This window comes from Pipra filicauda, unplaced genomic scaffold, assembly GCF_003945595.2.
Source record: "Pipra filicauda isolate LSUMZ 115617 unplaced genomic scaffold, ASM394559v2 scaffold199_size1391877_pilon, whole genome shotgun sequence".
NCBI lineage: Eukaryota > Metazoa > Chordata > Aves > Passeriformes > Pipridae > Pipra > Pipra filicauda.
In genome coordinates, this window is record NW_024104308.1 from 395944 (window position 1) to 417899 (window position 21956).

The window sequence follows — 21956 nt, forward strand, 5'->3', positions numbered from 1 at the left end:
GCTTCTGGGCTGGTCACAGTGAACACCTCTGTGTGTTACAGATAAAGCAGCACTTTTGATAACTCAGATCTGTTCAGGAAAAAACTAAAAGTGAACTGTTTAATTCTTCTACTTTTAATCCAAATGCTATAAAAACGAAGGAAAGACTGTAATGTTATTTGCTCCAAACTCGCTGAATACAAACATGAACATCGAGCTTTCTGCCACTTAACAATTGACACACCACAAGCTGCTCTGGTCTGGAAGCACAAGAAAGGTGCATAAAAGGTAATTTTAAGGAGTACACACCTCCATGGGATAAATATACAGAAATATTTGAAAAAGTATTATAAACTTATTACCTTTTAGGATTAAGCATGAAGGACTCTGCTTTTCAGTGCAGCTTCCTATTCTGCTGATGACTTAGATTAACATCTGTGAGGTTTTATGGGAACAGGTTTGCTCAAGTTCTAGGATATCAAGGATATCTAGGATATCTGAGCACTGTCTTCCAAAAAAGCTCTAGCACAGCTGGCTTGTTTGCAGCAGTGTTTTCTAACAAAGCAAAGACTCCTAACACTTTAAATAATTCCATTCTATTTGGCAGTAAGTCACTGCAGTAAAGTTTGAGCAAAAACGTATTATTTCCTCTCCACTGCTGAAAAATTGTGTACCATTTGAACAGAAGTGGTCTTCCTGTATTCCAAAGGTATGTAAGATTTGCAATGGCTAAATCTACCCTTGGATTATTTAACTCACAGGTTCATCTCTTTTCATCCCCTTTTCCTTAAGTCAGGCTTGTATGCAGATTTAAAATCCAAACAACTAACCAATAAATACGTTTTTGATACTACTCAAACACTTTGCCATTTTTCAAAATTCTGTACAAAAGCATCTCTGAAAACACTATTAGAGAACTGTGACTCAACAGGGAAAATTTATGCAACTCTCTGGATCCCTACTCTATGAGTGATAGACTTCCACAAATATGAACACAGAATTAGAGCCCTGCTGTTTTTCCATGTTCATTCCAAGATTTCTTTTAATGGTTATATTTTAAAAGTGAACTCCACATTTTTAATACAGTTGCCTTGCTCGTGTCATGTATTGTTGCAGATTTAGCAGAACCCAGATTGCTGCTTCTGCTGGTGCTTTGAAAAAAAACACACCGGTCTGGAAAGGCTTTCAGAAGCAAAATCCCATTAAACTTCAGTAGTGTCTACACCCAGATTCACTAAGATAGTAAGAAGCCAGTGTCCAAATAGAGGAAATGTGTTAATGTACTCCTGCTTATCTGAACATTACCTTTCTTGGGGAATGGGAGAGAGACCAAGTCTGTTATTGGCAGGAGAGAGAGCTGTTTATAAGAAGCCGCTAGTTGGAAAACTTCCACAAACCGCTGCCCAAATGCTAATGATTCAAAGATGCAACTCGAACACAAACATCTGAACTCAGAGCGTAGCACAAGTACATCTTGAGGAAATTAGACTAAAATGTCAGTGTACATGAAAGTGCAATCATTTCACCAAAAAAAAAAAAAAAAGTCTGCAAAGGACTCAAAAGCTCCTTTATTCCACAGTGCAGGATCAGATACTCTCAAGCCCCTTCCTTTAACAGTGTTTGTCTATCATATTAAAAATTACCAAGACCAAATAAACAATCACTGCCAGCAATCTATTGCCATTATCACCTGAAAAGCAGGTAAAGCTGGTAACAGTCCTGAATAGACTTCTCAGTGTCTCCCTCCCAGAAGCTGACACTGCAGGCACCTGTTTGAGTAACTTACTGGCACCAATCACAACAGAACAGCTCAATTCTAGGAGTTTTCTGATTAACATACAACTTCATACAGAATATTATCACCCTCCTTCTAGTCATGTAGGTCAAAGGGAAGTGCAACATCCTGTCCCTAGGGAGCAGGAACAACTCCATGTGTTAAGACCTGCTGAGGTCAACTGGCTGGAAAGCAGACTTGTCAGAAAAGAACCCAGAGCACTTGACAGACATCAAATTGAAGATGAACTAATGGGCCTGTGAGGTAAAGAAGATTAATGGTATTGTGGGCTGCATTTGGAGGAGTATTGCCAGTAGGTCAAAGGCTCTGTGCAGCACTGGAGAGACACATGTGGAGTAGTGTGTCCAGTTCAAGGCTCCCCAGTACAAGAGAGACATGAACATACTGGAGAGAGCCCAGTGAAGGGCCACTAACCACCCTCTGGAGCACCTCTCACATGAGGAAAGGCTGAGAAAGACAGCCTAGGGAAACCCTGCAGGGATCAAATCAGTGCATACAAAAGCCAATGGGAGGGTGTACTGAAGAGGGAGAGAACCAGCCTCTTTGCAGAGGTGCCCTGTGACAGGACCAGATACAACGGGCACAAACTGAAACACAGGAGATTCCCCCTGAACATCAGGACAACTTTATTGTGAGGGTGACCGAGCACCGGCAAAGAGCCCAGAGAGGCTGTGGAGTCTCCATCCTTGGACATGGATTCAAAAGCCATCTGGATACAGCCTTGAGCAACCAGCTCCAGGTGACCCTGCTTAAGCAGTGGGGCTGGACAAGGAAGTCCTGAAATGACTTCCAACCTCAATCCCCGTGTGATCTGGTGATACACACTACGGCTGTACACTGAGGAAGCAGGAAAACCAGGGCTCCTTGAGTAAATGTGACCTTTTAAAACTGCCAGTACCAGTCTTCCAAAGGAAATGCATTGAGGGATAACAAAGGTGAGCACTTTCACTAATCTATCGATCTCTCAAACCTAAAAAAACAAAAAACAAACAAACAAAAACAAAAACAACCAACCAAACAACAACAAAAAAAACCAAACCCAAAAAAACCCAAAAAAACCCCCAAAACCCCAAAAAACCACAAACCACACCACACACTGAGAAACATACTATAAAAAACACAAAAAAGGGGGGGAAGAAAGAAGAGATATGGATCTAGTCCCTATGTGTGTAAATCTACATTAACATTTCTTTAAAACAGGGATAATCACAAAGAAGCAATAAATGATACAACAGAACCAAAAGAAACACATAAACAGTAACCAATACAAAACCAAAACTCCATGAGTCAAACACAATAAAGGGTTTAAGAATGCATGTGTAAGGAGAGAATGAAATGGTGGCCACCGGAGTATGAATGAGAAAGTTGAGCGGAGATATGTACGTGTGTGTGAACGCAAATACACTTTATAGCAAGACATCTTAAACACTACTTCAAACAATACCACCTCAAACACAACATCTACAACCCAACACATTTCCCTTTTAAATAAAGATGATGCCATTACACAAAGCCACCCTCAGATAAAAGGTTATCCACACCTAGAAACCCTGGGTAATGTGAGATTGCTTGAATATTGCACGAACCAATAAAGTTGTAAACAGTTCAATAAAGGCCTTGTGACGATAGGCCCTGTTTTTTATAATTAGTGGAAATAAGATTGGTTATAATAAGAATGTAAAAATGTATTGTTTCTCAACTTGTTAATAAAAAGAGGGGGGAGATGTGGCAGGAAGAATGTAACAAGGAACCATGGAAGTTGTAGTCTTCCGGGTTCTCAGGTATGCTCAGACAACACTTGATTGTCATTGGTTGGAAGGTCACATGACATGTTTAAGCGTTGTATTTAAACCTGAGCGGTTTGAAATAAATGGTAATTCTGCTCTGGCACTCGTTCGTGTCTGAGTGGGGTTCGTGCCTTAATCAACACCCCAAGTGACCACAGACAGCTTCTTATCCTTCTTGAAGAAGAAATTTCTAGACAAGTTCTATGAAGTTCCCACAAAGATCTCAGACCAGATAGGCCATTGTTAATTCTCAGAGGTTCTAAACAGACTGTCAGCACACTTGCAGGACATTTTTACATTCAAAAAAGTCACAAACACCACTACTCACTTTTTCTACAGAGCAGCTGCAGTGTTTATCACCATTCTACACATTATGAGGTGAAACATGTCGATCTGAAAGGGATTACTTTTACAGAACAAAGTTTCTCAAAGTTTTCAAAAAATGCAATCATCTGCCTCATTCCTCTCCATGACATCATTTACAGGTCTAACACCACAGAGCACTGGAATGAGAACCAACAGAAATTACAGAATGCAGGTGTTTACCCTCTCTACCTTGGAAGGAAGTGAGTAGATACCAACAATTATAGTTAGTCAGCAGTGCTGGGAGTAAACATTTGCACCTAATAATTGCAGCCTATTCTCACTCCCCCTCTTCCCATCCCTCAGCAGACAAAATGAGCAGGGTCTGATTGTCATCTAAAGCTGCCACTATGTGGTCCTGACCCACGGTCCAAGAGGCAAGGAAGACTCCCACCAATGGTCTCCAATTCCACTGCAAGACAGGGCATTCATCAAGATGGTATTAAATAGTCTGTTACACAATAACTCAGCATCCTTCGCCCGTATCCTTCATTCGGAATGAAATTTGGCTGAGGTTATCCAGAAAAGGGCAAGAGCAGCCCATTTCCTGCCTCAGAATCTAATCACTACTTGAATTTTTATAAACCCTTTGAATATTGTTAATTTAAAAGACAAGAATTTACAGTGACAGAGATATATTGTCTAGCGTTTGCTCCAAGAATATATCTGAAAAATGGCACATTAAGATATGGAACTACATATTCTTCAAGTACAGGGCAGATAAAATGTACTTCTATTAATGACAAATGAAGAGCTCAATATTAACACTTTTCTGAAGTTTTCATCACTGTGTAAAAACGAGCATATCTGGAAGACGTTGGCTCACAATCTCTTGCTCTCACATTGGCTACATATACTTTCTCACAAATAAAAACAACCCATCTCTGAACAACTAAAACCATCAGGCACAAAGTTCCTCAATAGTCTTGTCTGAACAAGTTGACTGTTACACACCAAAACATGACTGGAAGCTAAGAGAAGGAGCATGAAGAAAGTAAGGGTCACACTGTCTCACTGCTGTTCTCCTGCATCTGGGCTATTACTTTGGACATCTGTTGAAAGAGTCACAGGGAAGTCAGAGAAATGTGCTACCAAAACTAGCCCTAATAAGTAGGCTTTGCTTCTAGGTGACCTTCAGTAGCAATCAAAGATGACAATACAGTGTTATGCACATCTCCTAAGGAGTGTCAGGAAATGCCTATTACACTGTTATAGTCCCTCAGAGGGTGTGGGTGGTGGTGGTGGATCTATGCCTATAGATTCCCCTGGCACCTGCCAGTTATCATCTACAAGATTAAAAATTGACACCATTTTTAGGATCTGTGTTTTCTTCTTCACTCATCCATTGATATTCAAGCCTTACCCTTGTTTGGGTAGGCAAATGCTACACTAAACTTCTCCAAATTGCTCCTGCAAGGAATACTCATGGCACCGTGTTCCTTCCAGGCTCAGAAGATGAGCTGAGCAACCAGTGCTGAGAGTAATCCCCTAAAGGCCAGGGGAAGAATCAAGTTTGGTCTCACCCTCAAAGATGCTCCAGCCTCTGCAGGGAGGGCTCCATGACAATACCACTAACAGAAATACAGGAACTGTAATATCCAATTCTCCTTCCCAGGCTTTACTCAGCAGAAGCAAGCAGAACATGCAAAAGACAACCTAAAGGTTTTTGTTTCATTTCTTTAAAAAACAAAAACAGAGACAGTCTGAAGAAGCAAACAAATAAATATAAAGGTACACAGTGGTGATTCTGTGAACATAAACAACTTTCCTCTTACAGACCTTCACACACTTCCCCAACACTAACTCACACTAAGTGTTTGTGACTACTAATGAGGAACTACAAACTCAGTTACACTCTCCAAAAATCAACTTACGGGTTCAATTTGCAACTTATGATGCTCAATTTACAAAATGTACCTTCAGTCACTCTCATTGATATAAAGAACTCTCAATAATACAGACAAAAGCAGAATATTACTTGTCTGAGTGGGTCAATGAAAAATGAATGCTAGCTCATCAATCTCATTTTTCATCCAGTTTGTATATGGATTCACACAGTCTTTAAGTTTCTGTATAAAAACTGTATCAGCTAGTTAAGTAACAACATGGAATATTCAGTCAGTAAACACTGCTTCTACAGTCACTTATACAAAGCTTAACAGTCTTTTACACACTTACTAATTATTTTCCACAGGACCTAAGTGCCTTGAAATACACCTATACTTTAGTCAGCAAGGACTGATGGATGTTGTCCTCCAACAGCGTTGGATACTGAGGAAAAGCAAAGAAAACATACCAAAATTAACTTCTTCTCAACAAGCTTTCTAAGGTGCTATTAATTACACTAGAGACTTTATTCTACTGTTGCAAGCTTTGCCCAAAGAGGATAGCAAAATAGTATTTAATAAAATATAGAAATCCAAGTTTTTAAATTACCTCTTTTTCCCCAGCATCTGCAGACAAACCTCAATGCCTTTCCAAATATCAGAAGACATCAGGTGTAAAATTAGCAAATCTCCCCCTGCCATCATGCAAGCTTCTCCCCATTCTGACATTACAGTATGAAAGTTGTTTTTAAAAAAGTTGTATTTAACAGACCACAATTAACTGGTTTTGTTCAAGCTTCTAGAAGAACTGAACTGGTAAGAGGCTAAATATAGGAAGTTCTAGTTCAAAAGATAGTTGTCACTGCCATAGAATGGAAGTGCTTATACAGCCAAAATAGCAACATTGCCTTTATTATTAACCAAGGTTCTTTTAAAAACATTCAATGACATTTCCACAGTGCTCATTACTATGGCACCTGAAAATGGAGGAGGATTATAAAGCACCCATAATGAAACTACTTATTTCCTGAGAACACTTCAAACTAACAATAGTAAAGAAGAACTGTCTATACTGCTGAAACCTCTCTTACTTGGAATAGAATCATAGACTCATAGAATCATAGAATCAGACAGGTTGGAAAGGACCTTCTGAGATCATGAAGTCCAACCCTTGATCCACTACCACCACAGTTGCTAGACCATGGCACTAAGTGCCATGTCCAGCCTCATCCTAAAAACCTCCAGGGACGGAGAATCCACCACTTCCCTGGGCAGCCCATTCCAATGGCTGATTACCCTCTTTGTAAAGAATTTCTTTCTAATATCTAACCTAAACCTCCCCTGGTGCAGCTTAAGGCCATGCCCTCTTGTCCTACTGCTGATTGCCTGGGAGAAGAGACTGACCCTCACCTGGCTACAACCTCCTCTCAGGTAGTTGTAGAGAGCGATGAGGTCTCCCCTGAGCCTTCTCTTCTCAAGGTTAAACAGCCCCAGCTCCCTCAGCCTCTCCTCATAGGACTTGTGCTCAAGTCCCTTCACCAGCCTCGTTGCCCTTCTCTGGACCTGCTCCAGCACCTCAATATCCTTCCTGAACTGAGGGGCCCAGAACTGGACGCAGTACTCCAGGTGAGGCCTCACCAGCGCTGAGTACAGGGGCAGAATCACTTCCCTGGTCCTGCTGGCCACACTGTTCCTGATACAGGCCAGGATGCCCTTGGCCTTCTTGGCCACCTGGGCACACTGCTGGCTCATGTTCAGCCTCCTGTCAATCAGCACTCCCAGGTCCCTCTCTGTCTGGCTGCTCTCCAGCCACTCTGTCCCAGCCTGTAGCAATGCAGTGGGTTGTTGTGGCCACAGTGCAGGACCCGGCACTTGGCCTTGTTGAACCTCATCCCGTTGGAACCGGCCCAACTCTCCAGCCTATCCAGGTCCCTCTGCAGAGCCCTCCTGCCTTCCAGCAGGTTGACACTCCCTCCCAACTTGGTGTCGTCTGCGAATTTGCTGATGATGGACTCAATCCCCTCATCTAAATCATCGATAAAGATATTAAACAGAACTGGGCCCAACACTGATCCCTGGGGGACACCACTGGTGCCCGGCCGCCAGTTGGATGCAGCCCCGCTCACCACCACCCTCTGGGCCCAGCCCTCCAGCCAGTTCCTAACCCAGCACAGAGTGCCTCTGTCCAAGCCATGGGCTGCCAGTTTTTTCAGGAGTATATTATGGGAGACAGTGTCAAAGGCTTTGCTGAAGTCCAGATAGACACATCCACAGCCTTCCCCTCATCCACCAGGCGGGTCACCTGATCGTAGAAGGAGATCAGGTTGGTCTGACAGGACCTGCCCTTCCTAAACCTGTGCTGGCTGGGTCTGATCCCTTGTCCATCCTTCAGGTGCTGTGTGATTGCACCCAGGATGATCAGTTCCATTACCTTGCCAGGTAACTGTTAAAGCTGAAGTCTAGATCTAAGTTTACAGTTCACAAAGTCTGATCTTTCACATTTAGCTTTGCAAATTAACAAAGTCATTTTCAGATCTGAAGTTAGTTCTTGGTTTATTTCAGTATATGTATTGAACACTTATGTTGCAAATAATGTGTGGGGGAAAAAAGAGTGTATCAGGCCAGGATTGCTTAACTCAAGAAAAGGCTATTCTGAACGACACAGAGGAATAAATACAAGGATTTTACACTAAAAATCTACCAAATCCCTCTCTCCTGCCCAAAAAGAATAAAAATTAGTATCAATATTTGAAGACTAATGAGAAGTACAGAGTCCTCTTGATTCACTTTAGAAGTAGTAATCCTAAACCAACTTTCCTCTAATTAAAGCAATGGGACAAAAAAAAACCCCACAACACCAAAAAAGGCTAAGGTAACAGCAGGAAATATGTTCCTGAAAGTAATACCATAGCTTTGTTTCTATCCTAAACAAAGTTGGTATTAAAAGAAAATATCTGAACCTAATTAGAAAAGCAGAATATGGAACAAAGAAAAGCTCAATTTCTGGGAGTGAATCACCCCTCCCATATATCAGTAGGATCCTGGAGGTTTAGAAGGCATGGGGAGGGACAGGTAGTTCTGCACTCAAACAGATCAGCTGTTTGTCTGTGGCTGTCAAACAGGCTCTTATCAAAGGTGAAATGACAGACAGTGGAAACAGTGACACAAAATTTTATAAATTACTTGGCATACCTTCCCCTTTTACAAATAGAGCCAAATCCTAAACATTTCATTCAAGTAATTTAGCATTCCACTGCAATAAAAGCTTGTAACAGCCAAGGACATGCTTTTCAAAATCTGAGGACTATGTGACTACAAGCAAACTACCACAGAGCACATTCAACTGCAAATTTCCTCAAAGCAGCTTACTCGGGATCACGGGCCATGTGCCGGCTCTTACGCTGCAGGAAGAAGGTGGCTCAGTCCTCTTCCACTGGAACTACTTCCAATTTACTAAAGACTGAAAGCAGAAAGGGAAGTTGTTTGCTTATCTATAACCTAACAAGATTTACTAGTTGAAAATTGCTGAAAATCTCAAATTTCAATGGGATTTAGGTCCCTGACTCTCTTAATTTCCTTTTACAACAGTGTGGGACTTCAGCATTCCAGGTGATGTGCAGCAGGTTGTCTTGAAAGTGCCATAATTGACAATGGGTCACTGTCAGCAGAAGCAGCATCATTACACCCCAGACAACTACTCATATCATTCCAAACTCTAAACCAATAGAAATATTTATTTTTGTTGTTGTTTCTGTTTGTTTTTTTTTTTAGGCCAGTCAAAATAGATTGAAACTTTGATTCAGTATGTGATCATATGTCTATTAGTTTTAAGACCATCACCCAGTAAACACTACAAAGCAAAATTAAAAAGCCTTAATTTTATAAGGAAAAAATTCATGAAGGTTTTTTAGCAAATTTTTTTTATTGATGACTTGTACAATATTAACATTATAATAACCTTAAAGAACAAGAGAGATGTTGCATGTCTCAATCCCAGCTAAGAACTGCCAGAGTGCTGCTCTGCACATCCATGCCTTCTGTGGATGGCACAAAGTCTCCTCAGAGGTATCATCTCTCCAAGTGAAAAAATCCATTAGTTCATTAACTTTCCAGCCTTGATGACCTGAATTCAGAAAGCTTCCCTGAACCACAAATGGCCCATTCCTTGCTTACCCAACACTCCATGCAAATCCCACAAGATTTATTTGTTTTTTTTCAATTAACCTACAAGTAGCTCAGTATTTTACAATTGTTTAAAAATCAACACTATTTAAAGAGGAAATCAGTGAAATACACACCAACTTATACAGACTGTAAACACATTTCCTGTAGTCATTTCAAAACAAGGAACACAATGAACGACTTGAGGGGGATGAAGGAAGAAAGGGGGATGGTGGGGCTGAAGGATCTTCAGAGGCTTTGGGGGATTTGTGACAACTCCTCCTCCATAATAACAACAGCATAACAAATTGAGAACTTGCACAGGAATAGAAAAATAAAATTTTATGGTAGTCAGAGGCCAACAGAGGATAATTTTTTCCCCCTTCAGCTTACTTCAGTGAGGGGAAGGAAGATACACTTAATAAATCACTTACAGATTTACAGATAATCAATATCCCTGCATTCTGACAATAACTTCTCTCTGGGGGATTTTTGCACCACAGTGTAAACACCATGACTGGATGCACAGATCAGCAGTGCCTGGAACACTAAGACTAACACTGAAACGATGGCAATAGAAAAAAAATTCAGAGCTACATAGGAAATTAAAGCCATGTATATAATATAAAAAAGCAAAAAGAAAAGGTCCACTCAGATGCTACCAACACTTTAAAAACAGAAGTAGTGTAAAAGTAAAAACCATTTATTTCAATAAAGATTCTTCACATACAAAATGTAAGACACACAATCTATACTCAGACTACACAGTCTAAGAAATTAACATATGAATTTTGTATTGTATAATTTTGCCCAATTTCATATCATTCGCATGTATAATTATTGTCCTCATTTATGTTTGTTACCATTAAACAAAAATTGGCATTTCCACAAATGCATCTCGTCCATAACCATGAACAAATAAAGCAAGTTATTTGTGCACATTTTGCATAGTATTATACCTTATTTAAACTCCACGCAAAGCAGTTTCAGCCCTCAAACACTAATTTTACACACAGCTAATTAAAGAATTTAGGCCACTCCACTGCAAACATCATCCAAATGTAAGTGTTTATTACAGTTTTACCCTCCTTGCTGTACTCAGGTGCTAAATGCACTTTTTTCCTTCCCTAAAACATTAAAAATGTCAGTACGGGGGTTCTTTTGTTAAGTCATCTAACAGTATTTACTTATGCTGAGATGCCAGTACTTTCACCTTTACAAAGGAGACATTAGTGATTTAAAAATTCTGCCAGCTTTAACTGACCTTCAGAAAAATAAAATAGCCCTGTGATTAAAAGCACAGTTTGGCCATGGTGTAGTTTTCTACTACACCACTTTCCTACTCTATGTTTCCACAAAACCCGACTCAGACTGAAAACCACGAGCTTACTTCTCTAGAGCTGTTCTTCCACTAGTGCAGCTACTAGAAATCAAAGATAAGATCCAGTGATCATATGCACAAGGTCAAGAACCTATTTTAGACTGTAACACAATCACTGTGAGTTTTATGAATGGACTCAATCAAACTATCTTAAGAAAAATCTGCCCCAGTCTATCACAAAATGTTTTCACCACATACAGAGAGACTATCTGACACTGCACATCAGTCATGGTGATGAAAGTCTAAAAGCACCTGCACTAAGACTACCTGCCCTACAGATCAAAGCCAAAGGCTTTACAATACCTGTTGGAAATTTTGAAAAATGGGGTCACTTATGCCGTGTATGGCCATAACAGATTAAAGGAAAAATTAATAACTTGTATAGAAAAAAGTCTATTTTTGTTACATACTATTATTATAGCTATTCATGTAGAATATTGAAAATTCTTTATCAGTTTTACAGCAACTTTCAAAGTTCTTTTACCTACCACTACCAGGGAAAAACAGTAATTCCTGTTTAATAATGTATTACTATACAAAACAAGAGTGAAGGGACGGAGATGCCTAACAAAGCCACTTGAAAAAGCTCGGACTGAATTAGCCAGCATCAAAATCTCAATAGAACACTACTGGCATTAGCTTTATACTCCTGCACAAAAATCAAGCAAATTTCAAATAAAGGTAAGATCCATAAAGGCCAGTACTCTTTCCAGTACCACACAGAGGCACTTGCTCAAAACTCTAGACCAAGGGGAACGCTAATTGCTCAGAACTTCAGACCCAGCCAACATGGAAAACCAAGAAAAATTGCAACTGAAAGATGAACATCTACAGAACTCAGGAATTCTGAGATTAGGTTAGACAAAAACTAAAAGATAATATGCACAGTGTCACAAAAAACCCAACCAAACAAAAACCTACCTACAACTACTCAAAGAATAGTTGGAATTAGTGCTGTCATCTCTTAAAAATTGTAAATGTATTATCAGAACATTCAGGTTGCTCACCACATTTCATTAAAGAAAAAGAAATCTGTGAAAACTGGAAGGACTTAATAAGATTAACTGTCCAGTAAACAGTAAGTATTTCTATACTTTTCTTAATTTGCACCAAAACAACACTTTCTTCCTTTGAATAAGATAAACAGTGTTTCAGTTTTTTGGTTTGTTTTATTTCTAGGGTTTAAGCCCACTAAAATTTTAGTTGTGAATATTAACTTATTATTACTGTGAACACTACATGAGTTAATAGCTAACATGCTCTTAGAAATATTTTTGAGAATATAAAGCCATCAAGATTCACAAGCCAACCATGTAAAACATGGAGTTAACTAAGTGATCTTGCAGAACTTGGTGGGTTCATATTATTTTATTCAGAGCTGAAAAAGCCTGCAGTAAACCATCCCCTAATTCCACCCTTGTCCCACCCTCCATGCCTCTCCATTCCCTCACCAACACAGCACGAATGCTCTAGGGGTTATAAGCCAAAGCAGAAATACACGTACCGCTTACATAACTCGAATGCTTAAAAATTTAACCACAGTTCAATGTTTTTTTTATGGTCTATCTGCTCTAAGATGCTCAAGATGGACAAAATTTACATCAACTTCTGGAACTGAAAGATCTGCACATTACAGGTTGAAGCATAAATTTAACAAAGCTCATCTTCAACTTGCATCACCAATTCCCCAAGACTCAAAACAAACCACGGCAGCAGCCGGCGCTCCCCGAGAAGAAAAAAAGCCTTCTGCCTACACAAAGCCTAGAACAAGTGGCTGTTAGATCCCAGGAGAAAGGAACACTGGCAATGAAAACATGAGCCTTAATACTTCCTCATGGAAGAGCTGGAGTTATTTACTTCTAAGTTTACATAACTTTCTTGGAGGAAGAGCATGAATTGATAAACGGAATTGAAGGAAAGGGAAGGCTGGCTGTCTTTCTGCACAAGATCAAACAAAATGAGAATTTTCTTGGGCACAAGTATTTCAAATAAAATTAGTCAGTGAAGCTTATATATATATATATATATATATATATATATATTTAAAGACTCCTTTTATCGCAAGTGCATGTGTAGAATCTCCCCAAATGCTGTCCAAAATTCATTCTGTAACCATGTAGCACTGATGCACCAAAATAGTTCTGAGAACTGGCAAAACACTATTTTGTAGTAGTACTCCAGAGAAGAAAGACAGCTCTGCAGGAAAGCAAAATTATTGAAAGCACTCAAAAAACCCCCTCCAACTATAAGGACCAAACCCTACATTGGGTCATGCTGGTTTTCAGAAGGATCTGTCCAACCAATTTTATGGTGACACCTGCATTGAGAGAAGAATGACTTCTTGCAAAAAAGTTCATTCAATGCAGCTTAATGTTACTTAAATTTTGAAAATGAATTCCCCAAATGCTTTCTCAATTCTCACATACTGTTTATTTCTGTAAGAAATGTGCATTTTTTTTTTTACTTTCTACAACTTTTCCATTAAAGCACATTTAAGGCTACTATCTTCCACTAGCTAACCAGTCACAGCAAAAGAGCTGAAATACACTTGGAGGAAACATAATTTATACATGTTAGATCTCCCTTACAGAAATCATATCTCTCCAAGTTTTAACTGCAAATCTAGTATTCTCTGGCAACACTTCTCACAGATCAAATATATCACCTTAAAATTAGATTTGCTGCAAGCTTGTTTGAGAGCTTTGAAGGTATTCCTCTAGGCAGTAGTAATGGGCTCACTGAGAGTTAAGCAGTGAGAGCCAATTTGAGACCCTGAGAGTACTTTAAACTAAACCAGGGAAGAAAACAACCCCCTACACTTCTCCAAAACAAGTTCAATTAATTCATATTTTGTAGGAATATCAAATCTGCATTTTGTATAATGCACATACTGTGTATTGAGTAGACTACTGCACTCTTCCAAATAATTAAAAAAAACCCAACTTGCTAACTATAGTCAACTCACATCACAGACAATTACTCGACATTTCAGAAATTATTTTGTTATTTTTAGCATCCATATTCACATCTGCTGCACGTTTATGAATCTGAAACAACAGAGTTTGAACATTGCTTAAGAAAAAGGAACCTACAGTCACTAAAAAGCCCTCTTACACTGTTCCATCTCCTGCTTTACCACCACCCTGAATGCTCTCTGGATAGACTTTAGATATGGAACAACTATATTTTATGAAGGTATTAAAAGTACCAGAAGTGGTTACTGAAAGTAGCACACTGGAAGTCTTCTGTGGTGGTACATAAGGATACTTAAGCTTAATCTCATGAGTTTGCTCTACTTAATATAAAGTAAACTTTCATAAAAATGTATTTCTATTACACTTCCCAAGTTTGAAATATGCTCAAGTCTGAAGTCTCAGAGAATGCATTCTCATTTGGACTCCTTCTGATGCAAAGATTATCATTGCCTTTAAGTCACGATGAACAAGAGAACACAAGAAAGTTCTTTTAAGTAAGACAGTTTATAAATTAGAAAAAATGCATTTTTTTTCCTATTACAAACAGAAAACCAGAAAACTGTTTTTCTCAACTACTTTTGATTACTGCACAACCCACTTCAGCAAAACAGTGCACATCATGTCACTGCCCTTGAGGTAAGAAAAGCACCATCACAGCACATACCAGGAGCAAATATTAAGGGACACTTGGGATGGCAGATAATCTGTCACCAATTACCAGAAATAATAAAGAAGAAATCTAGAATAAAACTAATTCCAATGTATTAGGATCTCCAGGTAGAACACTCCTGTTTTTCCAATGTTTTGGTCAATTTCTACTCCATTTCTAGTAAGGTAGAAAAAGTGAACTTTAGTAATGTTTTGTAAAGTACTATTTCTCCTTTCCTTTAGTTACAGTAAAATATAACAATAACAAAAGTATGAAAGATACTATAAAAATATAAAATATTAAAGGAAAAAAAACCTACATGGAGGAAGTTACCTTAATATTGCTATGCTCCAGGAACATTAACTCTTCAATTTGGCTACTTGTAGCTTAATGTAATAGTAAATAGCTACCTCCCATGCAAGCAGCAAACTAATCTAAAACAGGTAGACCTCCTGAGGAAAGATGATCAATAAGAAGACAAATTGAAGCAGCCTACAAAGTCACCTCTGGAAGTACTCTTAATTCAGAACCAAAGCACAGAACTAGCAAATTTGGGATAAAAGAGTGAAGAAGCTGCTGTAGGAATGGTACATTTTCTAAATATAGACTCTACCCCCCACAAAAATGCACCTTGCTGATATGAATATTTATCTCCCTGCAGTCACTGGCGCCATTCACAGGACCAAAGCTCAACAACCACTTAGGCCTCCCCAAAATTTGCAATACGATCTGTACATGAACTAAAAGCTACTGACTTCTGCAATTATGACAGGTAAACTCCTCCAAATCTCTCAACAAAGTACATGCTTCTTTTCTGTAAACACTTGATCAACACATGCTTGTAGCAAACGTGGGTAGAGCCCTTCCCAAATCTTCCTTCACGAAGCCGAGCCATGATGATCAACAGCACTGTCAACAAACTGTCTTAGAACAGAAAATCTACTGGACAGAACCCTTGCAAAGTTGCTCTCAACAAATGTCACCAAACAGTTGACATTTGTCACCAAACCTTGATGACTAGTTACTTACTGAATTATTTTAGGAAGGAAACTTTTTTTTTTTTAAGTTTTTAAAGTTTTAACCTAGATATTCTTTAAGCAACTGAAAAGAAAGACAATGCTAGTAAAAAACAGTTTCAGAAGAAAAAACCTGATTCCAGTGTTTAACTTTATGTAAGAACAGGGCTCCCTTAGAGCATTCTTCACCTTCCCAAAACAAATTTCATATGCTCACATACAAAAGTGGTGAAAAACACAAACCTAACTTTACCCCATTGTTAAGTCTGCCTTTGTTGTCTGACTCATAGCTACATATTCACAGTTGGAATACATGAATCTGTTTATCAAATTAAAAGACTGATATGTTTTGGTGCAGTTTGTTATAAAACATACACACTGGGTTTGCTATGGTTTATTTTTGTACAGGTTTTCCTACTGCTTGCTAGTAAGACCCTGGCTACATTGCAGCAAGTCTTTTTCTTTATTTCTTTATTTCTATAAGCCAACATGTCTTAACAAAACTGACATTCTTAGAAAAGGCTATTTAAAGAAATAAACGAAATCTGGAGATCAAAAACCTCTCATCAGCTAAAATTCCTAATTTCATAGCCCACTTTTTTCTTTTTACTTTTCCCACTAAATGCAACCGTCAGTGATTAAAAGTAAAGGAAATAGTAAAACAGTGTAACTCAGATTGCTATGTTTAAGCTGGCTGCTGAGAATATAAAGAAATCTCTTAATTTCATCAGCAAGAGTTTTGATGAAGCAAATATATTGATATATTCCCTGCCAGTGAAGTGAGATAAACAGGTATGTCCAGTTCCTTTATAAAGGCAAAGCACATTAGTTCTACACCACTGCCTACCGGGATCAGACGTAGCACTGAGAAGTTAACACTAAACCTTAAAAGCCAGAGGCTCGACTAAGTGTCTTCTTTATAACACACACTCCACTGAACACATACACACTTCCTGGCCATCCTCTGGCAGGCTGAAGCTTTTCTGTTTCTCTTGTTCTGCAACACCATTACTTGTGCTGTAGTTGTTACTCTGTTGTAAGCTTTAATTGAAACAACTGTCAAAACATAGCCAGCTACGGCACTTTAAATTAATAATCTGGCTCCTTCTCCTCTGTAACTCAAAGGGAAGGCACGCTCTCGGCTCTGCCGAACCTGCAACGAAGTTACCTATGCCTACATGTTTATAGTAGCACCTTCCGAACCAGCTGGCACTGTGCCACCTAAATCTTATAATCATACGACTTATAGCCTCTTTTACGGAGCGGAAAGCGAAATAAATTTTCTCGAAAAGGAAACTCTGCAGAAGACATAAATAAATACTCCCCCCGCCCCCCTTCCCCCTTCCGGGGCTAACTAATTTTGTTGATGTCGGCGTATATAACCTTCGGCTCCTTCTTGGAGGCCTTTTCCTTGAAAACAAAGAAACCCAGCTCCCCCCCCCTCCCCCCCCAAGCCGTACGTGGATTTTCATAATTGATTTGTTTGATGAGGAGGGCGATAATCGCGGGGACCAGTTCCTCCCGCCTCCCACTGGAGGAGCTCCCCCGAGGGGCAGCTCCCGCACCTCTCCCGGGGTGCCGCGGCCGCTGACAGCTCCCCCCGCCGCGCTCGCACCCGCACGGCCCCGCTGGCGGGGCGGCGGGGCCTGCGGAGGCCGCCCGCCGCGGCCCGGGGTGCCGGGTACTCACGGGGAAGGCTCGGATCCGCATCTTGGTGTCCTTCCGGCTGCCCGTCCCCTTGCTCAGGTTCGACATCTTCGGGCCCGGCGGCGCCTCCCGCGCGGGGCGGCAGCGCCGGGGGACTCGCGGCGGGGCGGCGGGGCCGGGGCTGCGGGGGGGAAAGGCCGCCGGCGACCTTCGGTGCGGGCGCGGCCCCCGGGGGTGCCGGGCCGGGCCGGGCGGGGGCGGCGGCGGCGCGGGCCCCTCGCTCCGCTGGCGGCGCTTCCCTTCAGCCTCCGCCGCGATGGCGGACAAACATCGCTCACTGCGCAGGGTCGGGCGCCCCCCCCGCTTCCCTTCGCTTCCTTCCCTTCTCTTCCTTCCCTTCCTCTCCTTCCCTTCCCGTCCTTCCCTCCCCTCCCACCGCCCGGCGCGCTCGGATCCGGCCGCGGCGGGGCGGGGGCGGTGGGAGGGCCGGGGGCGGGGAGAGGCTTTTGCGCCACTCTCGCGAGACGTTTCCCCCCCCATTTCTCAGGCGGGCTGTCAGGGGCGGGGAGGGCGCCGCTGATTGGCGGGAAGCGGCGCCGCGCGGGAAGGGGCGGGGCCGAAGGCGGCCCGGCCCGGGAGGGGCGGCGGGGACGGGGGAGCCCGGGGCGGTCGGGAGGGGGGAATGTCCCGCCCCGGCCGTGTCACGGAGCCGTGGCCTCGCAGAGTCACACAGTCATAGAGACATCGAGGTTGCAACAGACCTTTGGGATCATCCAGTCCAGCCGTCCACACTGTAACAGCCCCTAAGCCACTAAACCACATGACCCAGCGCCAGATCCAGATGCCTCTTACAGAATCACAGAATCGATTACGTTGGAAAAGACCTCTGAGATCATCGAGTCCAACCTTTGACCTAACACCGCCTTATCTAGTAGACCATGGCACTGAGAGCCACATCCAGTCTCTTCTTAAACACTTCCAGGGATGGTGACTCCACCACCTCCCTGGGCAAACTTTTCCAATGCCCGACCAATATCCCACTTGTCAGACTTGTGGCAGGTGTTTCATGAGGTTTAAAGTGCAAGTTTTGGCACTGACAGGGAAGCCTCAGATGGGCCTTGCAGCTGCAAATGGGACACGGCCCCAGGTGGGCAGCGCCTGCCCTGTGCCTGGCACCCGGCGGTAACCTGGCTGGGCACTGCTGGAAAGGGAACAGCAGACCCTTCCTGTTCCTTGCCCTTGGAAGTCTTCCGGTCCCTGTGAATCATGTCAGTGGCAGGCGGGTCCCGCCGCAGGGTGCCGTGTTGCAAGGCAGGTGTATGGATGGATGCTCCGTGCTCACAGGGTGCTGTGTTGCAAGGCAGGAGTACTTATTGATGCTCCGTGTCTGTGTTGCAGTGCATGCCTGAGAAATGACGGTGCCACCTGAGGCAACGCTTACATATGCCCGGTGTTAAATATAGGTCGTTCAGCAAAGGGCAGTTGCTTTAGAAGGGAAGAATGTTTAGAAAATGTCAGATTCTGCAAGTTAGAAGCGTGGCGCCTCTGAAAGTTAGGCTGGTAGGCCAGAAAAAAAATCTAGATCCCAGATGCCAGGGGGCCGACTGAAAAGTTAGTGGATTTTGAAAATGAAATCTGGGTCAAAACATGTCTTGCTCAAGATTCCCCAGAGGAAGTGTGTGGCACAGCCAGGAAGAGAATTTCTTTCTGGTGACTCTTAAACTGGACTCTGAATACCAGGACATCGTGTGATGAACATTTTTCATCCAGCTCCATGTACCTCCATCATTGTTGTTTTCCTTCAGGTGCCTGTACACCACACATGCCTTCAGGGAACAGATGCAATATATCTTCTCTGAGCTAGTTTACCTTCTGTAACAGTAATGTCACCAGTTTTGTCTCTTTGAGTTTTTTTACAAACACTTCCCATTGGGACGATGTGTGTTCATAAATGACATATTTTTTAATCTCCTGATCAAAATTAGGCACATACGCCTAGAGTAGGTGTTATATAACAGCAACACAATAAACAAGGATTGCAACATGACTATGCAATAGGAACCAGTCCTTTTCAAAATTACAGTATAGTCAAAATGCAGATGAAACAAAGATGAGATGAGAAGGGAAAGATTGCCAGTTGTTAATATGAAGAATATGGCTTACACATTGTCTCAATATAATTTCAATCTCATTTCTCCTTCTAAGTACTTCCTTCGCCAAATGAGGACAACCTCTCATGCTAGTATTTTTTTTTCCACTCCATGACAGTTAACATCAAGTCGTTTGAAAAGGTTTAGCTTTGACTCTTGCAAAAACAGTTTGCAGAACTGAAGTAAAAGTCAATCTGTACTGAAACACAGAGTTTTCATTTTGAAAATGTTACAAGAGTACTTTTCAACAAATTTAGTGCTGTTTCAAAACCCAAAACTTTCCCCACAAACCATTTCTGAGGAACTGGCATTTCTTCTTTCAAGAAAGAAGAAAAAGAACAACTTTTACCGTACCCATTACTGCAGATTGCTCTAGATTAACTTCTCTAATTACTGCTTCTATGCTTTCTGATATTGGCCTTATGCTTATGGCAGCCCTGGACCACCGGCCTCTTGCCTTCTGTTCATCTAGGTTGCTTTTAATGCACATTTATATCTTAAAGTGGAGAAGTGCTGACTCACGCTCAGACACTGTTCAGTCCAGCTGTGATGGTTTCACTCTAGGCCTTCCTGGAGACCAGCTTGTAACCAGGAAGGAACCAGGAAGGTGATCACGGGAGTATTCCATGCTATTCCTTTAAGTAACTTGAGGTATAAATAAAGCCATCAGGAGGGACCTCGGGCTCTTCCTTTCCGGCGAGGTTCGAGAACGGTGGGTCCCTGTCTCGGCCTGGCTTATCTGGAGCCGAGGCCTACAGCGACTGCCGTTATCTGCCGCGCGTGAGGGGAGAGCCCTGGGCCGTGTCCGGCCATCCTGCCTGTTCAAAGGGAAGTGGTGAGGTTTTGCTAATTTACCTTCAGTTGGCTGGTTGACTTGTTTGGTCTTTGTCCCTTTTTGTCCTTTTCCCTTCTCCCTCCCCCTCTTCCCTTTTTGGGGAGCTGTTTGGGATTTCTGGAGTTGTGGTGTATAGTATTCTCATTGTATATATCTGTCTCATATGTAAAATACATATATTTTTTTGCTATAGCTTTGGCTGCTTAAGTCGTTTTTTTTGCTCTTCCCTCTCTGGGAAGCAGGTCCTTGTTGTCGAGTTTCGGGGACTTGGCGGGAAGCCAGCTCGAAACTTGCACAGATGTCAATTCTCATGTCAAATAGCTTTATTTTACGTGTGAGCGTATAGCTATCACCCACTAGCACAGGTACATATAGCTATCACCCACTAGCACAAGTACAATGACAGTTCTAACTTCATTACTGAAAGCAGAATTTGCAGTCTGAGGCTTCTTTTTGTGCAGCTTTATGACTCAGTGGGCCACATCTGCTATCCACAAATTCCTCTGTAGCTCCTCCTTTCATGTCTGAGGTCTGTTCTGTGACTGTCCAAGGTGGAGACGATCACTATTTTTTTAGTGCAAATTTTCTGTTTCCATACATAATGTACAAAATGAGGTTCCACTAAAAATTAGACTTTGAGCTTACACAGAGAACTAATTTAGATGATTGTTAAGTGCTTATAATGTTAATTCCAGGTGGGTCCAAGCCAGAAGGAAGGCAGGCAGGTGGAGGAGGACAGATTAGCATAAGAAGAGTTAGCCACCCTAGGGCTTAACTGGGTCATCCCAGCTATCTCCCATACATCTCATGCCCTTCTGGTAGTCCAGCCACGAGGTAACGGTTCTTGTGCACAGGAGTGGTCACCCCTGTTGGAAAGTTCATATCTGTGCATTGCAGCAGCCGTAAACCCACCCTGTACCAACCACAACAACATGCAGAGTTGGGAAGACCCCCAAAATAACTTGTGCTGTGCAGAGAAGAGCTCAGCATTATCCAAAGCAGTCATTTACTGTTTGTTTTTATTTTTTCCTGAGGTCCTATCAGTCCTTTGATTTTAGATACTGACGACATCCCTAAATAACAGTGGACATTGCTAAGGTGCCTGCCAATCCACACAAAATATCTCCCCCTGAATGACACGTCACCATCTCTGCCAGCAGAAGAAGGATGGTCCTTTACGTTGACCTGTGTACCTTGAAGATTACAGCAAATCTTTAATTATTTAAACACTGGTTTTATAACCTGATTTATACCTTAATATAAAATCTTAACCACGTGAAAATATATAATCCTAATCATGTGAAGGGTGTCAGAAATTTTAGAAGAATGTAAAGTGCACATTACATTAGAATCAATCTAAATTTACATTTTTATAATCAGGCCCTTAAAAGC

The 21956-nt window shown here is 41.6% G+C and overlaps 1 protein-coding gene across 2 annotated transcripts in view; it reads right to left on the minus strand.

The window, feature by feature from the left end:
* Window positions 1-20380, minus strand: part of CUL3 (cullin 3) — a 59189-nt gene extending 38809 nt beyond the window's left edge. The window contains exon 1 of one of the 2 annotated variants that reach the window (XM_039380558.1): window positions 20252-20380. Coding sequence is in view for 1 of the 2 variants with exons in the window: in XM_027751226.2 (XP_027607027.1) it covers window positions 17622-17687 (66 nt within the window). In the remaining variant the exon portion in view is untranslated. Of the gene's footprint in view, window positions 1-17621; window positions 18054-20251 lie in introns of those variants that run through there. The other variant, XM_027751226.2, reaches the window with a different exon arrangement.
* Window positions 20381-21956: the final 1576 nt, after the last annotated feature.